The 9,351-nt window shown below is 42.0% G+C and overlaps 1 protein-coding gene across 2 annotated transcripts in view; it reads left to right on the top strand.

The window, feature by feature from the left end:
• Positions 1 to 9,351, top strand: part of Arhgef3 (Rho guanine nucleotide exchange factor (GEF) 3) — a 332,874-nt gene that overhangs the window by 160,843 nt on the left and 162,680 nt on the right. For both annotated transcript variants that reach the window (XM_013030784.1, XM_013030785.1), the window contains one exon: positions 6,346 to 6,408. In XM_013030784.1, the coding sequence (XP_012886238.1) occupies positions 6,346 to 6,408 (63 nt within the window). The remainder of the gene's footprint in view (positions 1 to 6,345; positions 6,409 to 9,351) is intronic.

Below are 9,351 nucleotides of genomic sequence, written 5' to 3'. Positions count from 1 at the left end.
CTTCCTTCCTTCCTTCCTTCCTTCCTTACTTCTTTCCTTCCTTCCTTCCTTCCTTCCTTCCTTCCTTCCTTCCTTCCTTCCTTCCTTCTTTCCTTCTTTCCTTCCTTCCAGTGATACTGAGGGTTGAGCTCAGAACCTTGTACTTGCTAGTCATGCTATGTACCTTGAGCTATAATCTGTCTATTTGCTTCTAATTATTTTTTTTCAGGTAGAGGCTCCTGTTAACTTTGTCTGGACTATGATTATGCTACCTCCACTCCTGTGTGCTGATACTACAGGCATGCCTTACCACACCCAGCTCTTTGTTTTCTTTTTACTTCTGGTTTTTATTTATAAAATATGTCTGGCTCATACACCGTGATATCCCATATCCCATGTACAAAAAGTGCTCAGGAAACATAGAGTTAATGAACCGTAATTAAGTAATCTTTTGTGAATTTTTTTTTTTTGCTTCTAGCTCAGATTTATACTTCACTTTCTTTTTGCTAGCTGGGTTAAACCACCATCCTATTGTAATGAAAAAAATGACAAGAAAAAAAATTCACCCTCATAATCCAGGCAGTTTTATTTTGTAAAGTTTGTGGGTTTCTTAAGAAGATTATTTGTCCTGGATTAACTGGTGGTAGCATAATTAAAAGGCCACTAGAGAACATTTGTCTTGTAGACTTGACACTGAGGAATGTGGAAGTATCTGGCAGGCTGGGTTGGGGGCTCTGACCTTACTGTTGAGCTCTGGAGAGGGATCACGCCCGTGGAGACGAGTCCTCTGCTGGATGACTGCTTAGTGAGTATGTGCAATTGACAAAGACTTGATCCCTAGAAGTGGAACTATAAAACCATAAGCTCCATAATCTAACAATATCAAGTGATAGCAAACATCTGTGTATTGATTGCTTTGTCTTATGTGATAGGAGCTGCCAGGTTTTTAGGCACCAGGCCTTGTTCTAGACACTGTATAGACACACACACACACACACACACACACATACACACACACACAGTGGGCTAGACTGCTAGGCATCTACTATGTAGGTAACACCTAAGGATGTCACATTCTTCCCGGCTCCAGGTATGGCACTATAATGTCTCAAGCCACAGAAGCTGAAGTCAGGAAGGACTTGGGTCACTACAGGCATCAGGACTTCCCCCACAGCAATTCTCTCCCCCAACCTGAGGGCAAGTGGCTGAGCATAGCATTCACCCACCTGCTGTATTCTATAATCCTCCTCAATATGGTGCTCCAGGCAGGTGCTACCAGACATTCCAGGTGGCAAGTAAGATATGAACTCTTGCCACACATGCTTTAAACAGTGTATGTGAAGGGTTTAGAATGCAAGTAAGATATGAACTCTTGCCACACATGCTTTAAACAGTGTATGTGAAGGGTTTAGAATGCTGAACTCAGAATTACATTGTTGTTACACTGTATCCATGTAACTAATGAATGAATTGCTTATTTCTAGTGACCTCCATTTATTAACCTGCACAATGGGAACTATATCACTTGTTATACATTCTTGCTTCAAAAATGTCACCATGACTACTGTGGCCAGTGGCTCAAGTCTGTAATCCTAGCTACTTGAGAGGTAGAAATCAGAGAATTGTGGTCTGAGGCCAGACTGACAAAAAGAAGTTAACCATATTAACATGTTGGTGCATGTTGGTGCAAGCCTGTTAGAGATTTGAGGAAACATGAATAAGAGAATCACAGCCTAGACTTACCCCAGGCATAAAAGCAAGACCCTCATCTTTAACATAACCAGTGCAAAAGGGACTGGAAGTGCAGCTTAAGTGACTGACTTCCCACTTAGCAAGAAAAAGGTCCAGAGTTCAGAACTGAGTGACACCAAGGAAAGCGTTAGAGTCAGTCAACACATAAGCTGAAATGAGCGCCAGTAGCTCACATCTGTAATCCTGGCTACTCAGGAGGCTGAGATCTGATTGGCTTGAAGTCAGCCTGGGAAGTCTGTCTCCTTCATGAGACTCATATCTCCAGTTCACCAGCAAAAAGCCAGAAGCAAAGTAAAGCTCAAGTCGTAGAGTGCTAAACTTGAGCAAAAAAGCCAACAAGAGTACAAGACCCTGAGTTCAAGCCCCCGTGCTGGCACAAAAGAAAAATAACAAAAAACAAAAACAAATACGCTGGGAAGTATTTGGGATGCTGAAGCTGGAGGATCATGTAAACTCTGGCCTTCAAGGCCAGCCTAAGACCCTCTCTTTAAAAACAAACAAAACACCCAGAAAACAAAACCAAGTAAATGTAAGCCAGCAAACTGGTTTCCCTGACACTACAGTGCTGCATTAGTAGTCCCGGGATGATAACTGGGCAGGAGCACCTGCACAGATAGCACATCCTCAGATGTGGCCAGGGAGCCTGGCTCATCTCGCAGCTCCAAACAAGGCTCCCAGTGGAGTAGGTGCTTGGAGCTACCCCTTGGCCTGCTTGTGACCACAGATCTGGGGACAGCTTCCCTAGGGACAGCTTAGGGCACCAGCATCTCTACATCATTCCCTCACACTGCTTCCATGGAAAAGAACACACAGGATCTAGAACTCTACTACCCTATGAAGGCAGGCTCCACATGCTTTTCCTCGTGATTCGACATAGCTGGTTGCTGGCTTGATGAAAAGAACCCCAGACCACTTCCAATCTTCCACTGACAAAGTTATTGATACGTCAGGCCTAGTCAGGTGCCTCTTCCTCCAGGAAGACCTCCATCACAGTGCTCCCAAGAGCCCTCCAGCCTCCCTGGTGTGCCAGGGAGTCCTCTCTGCGGATAACATGCACTACTGTGTTTAATCCTATCTCTCAGAGTAGAAGCTGATTCCACCTCTGCCATCGCCTTGGTCTTGGCATTGAAAAAGGCTGACTCAGTGAAGTAAAGCAACTGTCCCTCAGATGTGTGATCTTGCTGCTCTATAGTTCATTGTATTTGTCTGTCTGTCCTTCATGGATGGGAGTTGCTGACCTGTGCATTCCTGGGAGCAAACATAGTATCTGGCCCACAGAGGATGGTCAACAAACCTTTGTGGGATTGATGTAAACAGAACGGTTCCTTTCTAATCCCTGCTTTGGTTCAAGCCCAGAGTTCTGATAGAAGAGGCAGCAGGAGAGGAGAGTTCCTGGAGGGGATAAAGAAAGACTCCACATTTCTCTGGTTAATCCTGACCCTTCATGCCAGCAGCTCTGGTCTTTTGGCAGCTTTCTTCCAAGTAGCATCAGTAGACTTAGCAAATCATTTACTACTTGCCACTGGGTGCTGGTGGCTCATATCTGTAATTCTAGCTACTCTAGGAGGCTGAGATCATGCTTCAAAGCCAGCCTAGGTAGAAAACTCCATGAGACTCTTACTTCCAATTAACTCACAAAAAGCTGGAAGTGGAGATGCAGCTCAAATGATAGAGTGTGAAAAATGAAAAAGAATGAAAAGCCCTGAGTTCAATCACCAGTACCAGCTCCAAAAACACAAGGGAAGAGAAGGGGAGGGGGGTGGAGGGGAGGGAAGAAGACTTACTTGAGTGGTTGAGCGGAGGATAGAGAGGAGAGGTGAACATATCTTTGATAAGGTTTCTTGTGGTTTATACATGGAATTAAAAAAATATAGGTGGAGGCTGGGAAGGTGGCTCAGTGGTAGAGCACTTGCCTTGCATGCACAGGGCCCTGGGTTCGATTCCTCAGCACCACATAAGCAAAAAGAAAAAAGCCAGAAGTGGCGCTGTGGCTCAAGTGGTAGAGTGCTAGCCGTGAGCTGAAGAGCTGAGGGACAGCGCCCAGGCCCAGAGTTCAGGCCCCACTACTGGACCTCCCCCCCCCAAAAAAAAATTACAGGTGGAAAGTATTTTTTCCACCTAATTTGGCTGGCTTCCCTGGTCATAAATTTATAAATTTATTTTAAACATAATCATCTATACAGGATCAGGAGTGGATGCTTACACTTGTAATCCTACCTAGTCAGGAGGTTTGAGTCTAGCCTGGCCAAAAGTTAGTACAACCCTCATCTCAAACCAACAAACCAGATATATGTGATATACCTGTGGTCATTGCTACTCAAAAGGCATAAGTAGGAAGATCACAATTTGAAGCCAGCCCTAGATAAAGATGCTGGATCCTATCTGAAAATAACTAAACACAAACAGGGCTAGGGACATGGCTGAAGTAGTAGAGTGCTTGCCCTAGCAAATATGAGGCTCTGAGTTCAAACTCTAGCTTCTTCCCCCAACTCTGCAAAAAATAACTATCTTTAGTTAATAATGATTTTTCTGAATTCCAGCATCTTTTTTCCATTTGTTTTTCCAAAATTACCATATATTGATACTACAAGGGAGATATATTGAGATAATTCCATATATATATATAAAGCATACTTTGAAGAAATTAACCCTCTCTATTATTTCCTATCTTCTCCCCAATTATTGGTGGATTTCTTTGTACTTTATTATATAAAGAGGATGGACTTCAATGTTCTTTACCTTCTAGAATTCTTCTTCTCCCTCCCCAGACAATCTCGCTTTTATACTCATGTCTTGTTGTCATCTTTTTAGGTCTAGATTCAGAATATGAACAAAAATATGCCATGTATGGCTTTTTGAGCCAAATCATTTTCCTTACAATTCCCCACATAATTTCATTCTTTATTGCTAATACTCAATTACATATAAATGTACCATATTTTCTTTATCCATTGGTTGGTTGAAGGGTTTCTAGGCTGATTCTACAGCTTGGGGATTGTGAGTAGTGCCACAATAAACGTGGGTTTACAGCTATCTTTCTTGTATGGTGATTTATACTCCTTTGGATATAGACCCAAGAAAAATATGGTGGTATTGTTTTTGATGAACCTCCATAGTGGTTACACTAGTTTATATTTTCACTAGCAGCTCATGAGGGTCCCTTCACCCTCACATTATCTCCAACAATTGTTATTTTCTTGATGACCATATCTCACTCTGACTAGGGTAAGATAAAATCCTAAGATAATTTAGTTGCATTGCCTTTAAAATTAAGGATGTTAGACATTTGTCATGTGTTTATTAGTGACTTTTACTTCTCTGAATTGTTCAATTTGTTTGCCCATTTATTAACTGTAGTATTATTTGTTCCTTCAAAGTGTTATTGTTCTTCTTATTTCCTGGCCACTTGGAATCTACTTAGAAAATAATTTGCTGTTGCATATACCTTCAAGTGTTTCCCTACATTTTTTGTGGTACTTTTTAATAATTCCGGTCTTATATTAAGATCATTATTGATCTGTTTTGAGGTTTTTGTTTGTTTGTTTGTTTTTCTGGTCTGCTGTGGGGCTTGAACTCTGGGCCTGGGTACTGTCCCTCAGCTCTTCAGCTCAAGGTGAGCACTCTAACACTTGAGCCACAGTGCCATTTCTGGTTTTCTGGTCTCACAGACTTTCCTGCTCGGGGCTGACTTTGAACCTAGATTCTCAGATCTCAGCCTCCTGAGTAGCTAGGATTACAGGCATGAGCTACCAGTGCCTGGCTTTGAGTTATTTTTTATAGTATAATAGATATGAGTCTAGTCCAGTCTCCTACATGTAATTTTCCTAGCACTGTTTGAGAAGAGGCTGTATTTTTCTCAATTTTGTTTGTTTGTTTGTTTGTTTTACTCTTTTGTCAAAACTCAGATGGCTGAAGTGAGGGTTTATGTTCTTGATCTTCTGTTCCATTAGTCCCTCTGTCTATTTTATGGCTATCTAATGAGAAGATACTTAAGTTTCTCCTCTCCTCCGCAGCATTGTTGTTCTCTGATTGTACCAAGATTCTGGGTGAGCTTTCGAATTAATTCAGACTTCCAAGTAAAAAGCAGCTCTGAAAATGGAATACCTGTATCTCCAAAGAAAATGAGATATTCTTGCCATTTTAATCTGTCCTTCCAAGCTAGTTGAATTCTGACTCTGGTTCTAAGTTTTTAAATGTTAAAGGGAGATATTAGTTATTTTTTTAAGAAAAAGAAAAAAAGGAAATGCAAAAGGAGACTATAGCATCAGAAATATGAATCATAATACAAACCAATTGTCCTAGAGCTTAGTAAGTTTCCGATTATTCTTAGAACAGTTCCCTTTCATTTTTTTATTTTTATTTTTTTTATTGTGAAAATACTGTACAGAGGAGTTACAATTACATGGGCAAGATAACGAGTACATTTCTTATCAAGCATTGTTGCCTCCTCCTTTGTTTCCCCTTTCCATCCCTTCCCATACCCACCCCACAACAGTTCTCTTTCTTAAAGGTGGACATGACAAGGATTGTATATGCTATTTGACTGCTTGTTTGCTTTCTTCCATGCAAGCCACAACTCCGTTTACATTTGAGCTTTGTTTTCTTGTTTTGCAGCGGAAGCGGAAGCAGAGTGCCCAGGATGAAGATGCTGTCAGCCTTTGCAGTCTGGACATAAGTGTAAGTTGGTCCCTTCTACCTCCAGCCTCAGCCCTGCTCATGAGATGGTCATTCTTTTCTCAGTGATGTTTGTACTATGCTGTCTACTTCTAGGATCTGATTATGGAAGATGTAATCTGAGGATTTTTTTTTTCATTTTGCTGAAGTTACACAGCTGACTTCAATTTGCAAACCAAGTTGTTTGTCATGGATGTCATTTTTCTCATAAGTGAATTATATATAAACTTAGTGCTTCTGGGCAGAATCTAGAGCAATCCCACTGTGCTGTTTTAGAAGCTGATTCAAGAAGATGGAACAGGTGTTTGCCCTCTCTGAGGGGATGTTGAGTGGCTTGACCCAACTCAAGCAGCCAGACAGCTTGGCTAGAGAAGACTCCAGAAGCATGGTAGAATGAGTAGTGGCTTTGGAATCAATAGATCTTAGTTGGGGCTACTAGGATTTGAACTCAGGACTTTGCCCTTGCTAAGCAAGCATTCTATTGTTTAGCCATGCCCTAGCATAGATCTTAGTTTAAATGGAGTTTTCTTTTATAGTTCAAATTTCCTTATTTGGAAAAATAGGATAAAAAGACTTTATTAAAAACTGTGGGAGATGGGCTGGGAAGGTGGCTCAGTGGTAGAGTGCTTGCCTCGCATGCATGAAGCCCTGGGTTCAATTCCTCAGCACCACATAAGCAGAAAAAGGCGGAAGTGGTGCTGTTGCTCAAGTGATAGAGTGAGCTGAAGAGCTGAGTGACAGTACCAGGCCCAGAGTTCAAGCCCCACAACCGACAAAAAACAAAACAAAACAAACCTGTAGGAGAGACTTAACTCAAATTTCCTGCTTAGGAAATGTTTCTCTTGGGCTGGGAAGGTGGCTCAGTGGCAGAGTGCTTGCCTTGCATGCATGAGGCCCTGGGTTTGAATCCTCAGCACCACATAAGCAGAAAAAGCTGGAAGTGGCACTTGGCTCAAGTGGTAGAGCACTAGCTTTGAGCTGAAGAGCTGAGGGACAGCGCCCAGGCCCACAGTTCAGGCCCCACGTCCAGAAAAAAAATAAAAAGAAATGTTTCTCTTTTCTTCTCATTTTAACTGTTATACTAAAATAAGTTCTTACTAGTTTTTTTTAAATTGTTCTGAGTTGGGTGAATACTGATGATTCATGCCTATAATCTAGTAGGAGGTTGAGATCTGAGGATCACAGTTCAAAGGCACCCTAAGCAGGAAAGTCCATTAGACAGACTCTGATCTCCAATTTACCACCAATGGAGTTATGGCTCAAGTGGTAGAGTGCCAGCCTTGAGCTAAAAGCAATGGGACAGTGTCCAGGCTCTGAGTTCAATCCTAGTACCAGCACAAAAATGTTGTGAGTTAAATAAAACAGTAAAAGTGAAAATACCAAGGACATTCTATTTCTTGGTACTCATTAGGCACTCATCAGACATTAGCTTGGTTGTGTTTTGGTTAAAAGCAGAAGTTTGCCAAAGAGACTCCAGTGAGTTGGTAGTTGGATACTGGTGATTTTAGGGGAAAGCATCCAAGGAGTCTGGTCTTTAGACTCACTTCCTCTCAGCAACTTCCTGTCCTGGCCTCTCCATCTCCTCACTGAGGCTACTCTGAAGCTTCTCTCATCCAGGGTTAGGCTGGGCTAGGAATTTGAGTCCTCCTTAGGCTCCTCTGCATCCTTATCTACTCTTCATCCACGTCCCACTTCCTTGACTTTAACCATCAGCCAACATGCGTCCATCTAACCTTACGCTTTAATATTTCCTCTGCACAGACCATGAAAGCTAGGGTTAGCAGATAAGAAGGCTCATACGAATTAAGACTTAACAATGGAGGAGTAAGGCCCTGAGTTCAGATCCCACCATGGGGGGGAGGATGGGAACAACAAGAAAAATTCTTAAGGACCAAGAGTAGTAGCTCAGCTACTTTGAGGATTGTGGAACGCCTTAAGTACAAGCAAAAAAGAAGACCTTATATGAAAAATATTTAAAGCAAAAAACCCTGAAGGTATGACAAGCTCATGGTCCTGAGTTCAAAATCCCAGTACCACCAAAAACTAAACCTAAGTTCTGGTCTTGACTTTACCTATAACTAACAATGTAACTTGGGCCTAGTCCCCTTCTCTCTGTACTCCAGTTTCTCCTCCACTTGTTAAAAAAGTAGGGATCTGGTCTTCTAAAACCATTGTGAAAATCTGAAACTCAACATTAACTAATGTGATGAGGATATATGTGCATTGGAATAAGCAATGATCCTTTACCTTTTTTTTAATTTTGTCAGTTTCAGGGTTTGAACTTGGAGCCTGGGCCTGTCCCTAGGTGTTTTTGCCCAAGGCTATTGCTCTACCACTTTGAGCTACAGCTCCACTTCTGGTTTTCTGGTGCTTATTTGAAGATAAGAGTCTCATGGATTTTTCTTGCCCAGGATGGTTTTGAACCATGATCCTCAGATCTCAACCTCCTGAGTAGTTAGTACAGGTGTGAATCACCAGCACCCAGCCTTTTAGCTACTTTTAATTAGTGCAGTTTTCTCTGATACAGACAGCTGAGATGGAGTAGGGCTAAGCTAGTATCTAACTGCCATACTTGAGCATCTTTATCTCACCTATCATGGTGTTTCTGTTCCAGTCTTTGGACTGTCAGATTGATGGTGTTGGACCAGTTTTCTAGATTGCTATGGTAACAGGACAAAAGGATGATGCTTTTCTGGGTTTTACTTATTAGAGATTTTATTTATAAGGTTCGCCAAAAGGAAACCCACCACATGGTTCAAGCAGAAAGAGTTTATTGGGGGAAGAGCAAACTGCTGGCCTGCATGAGATGGAGGCACAAAAGAAAGAGGGAAGGAAAAAGAGATAAACAGGAGGGGACAGGGCTGGGAAGGTGGCTCAGTGGTAGAGCACTTGCCTTGCATGCATGAGGCCCTGGGTTCGATTCCTCAGCACCACATAAGCAAAAAG

The sequence above is a fragment of the Dipodomys ordii genome, unplaced genomic scaffold (genome assembly GCF_000151885.1).
Source record: "Dipodomys ordii isolate 6190 unplaced genomic scaffold, Dord_2.0 Scaffold132, whole genome shotgun sequence".
Classification (NCBI taxonomy): domain Eukaryota; kingdom Metazoa; phylum Chordata; class Mammalia; order Rodentia; family Heteromyidae; genus Dipodomys; species Dipodomys ordii.
Note: the sequence above shows the minus strand (reverse complement) of the source record. Positions and strands in the feature narration are given on the sequence as shown.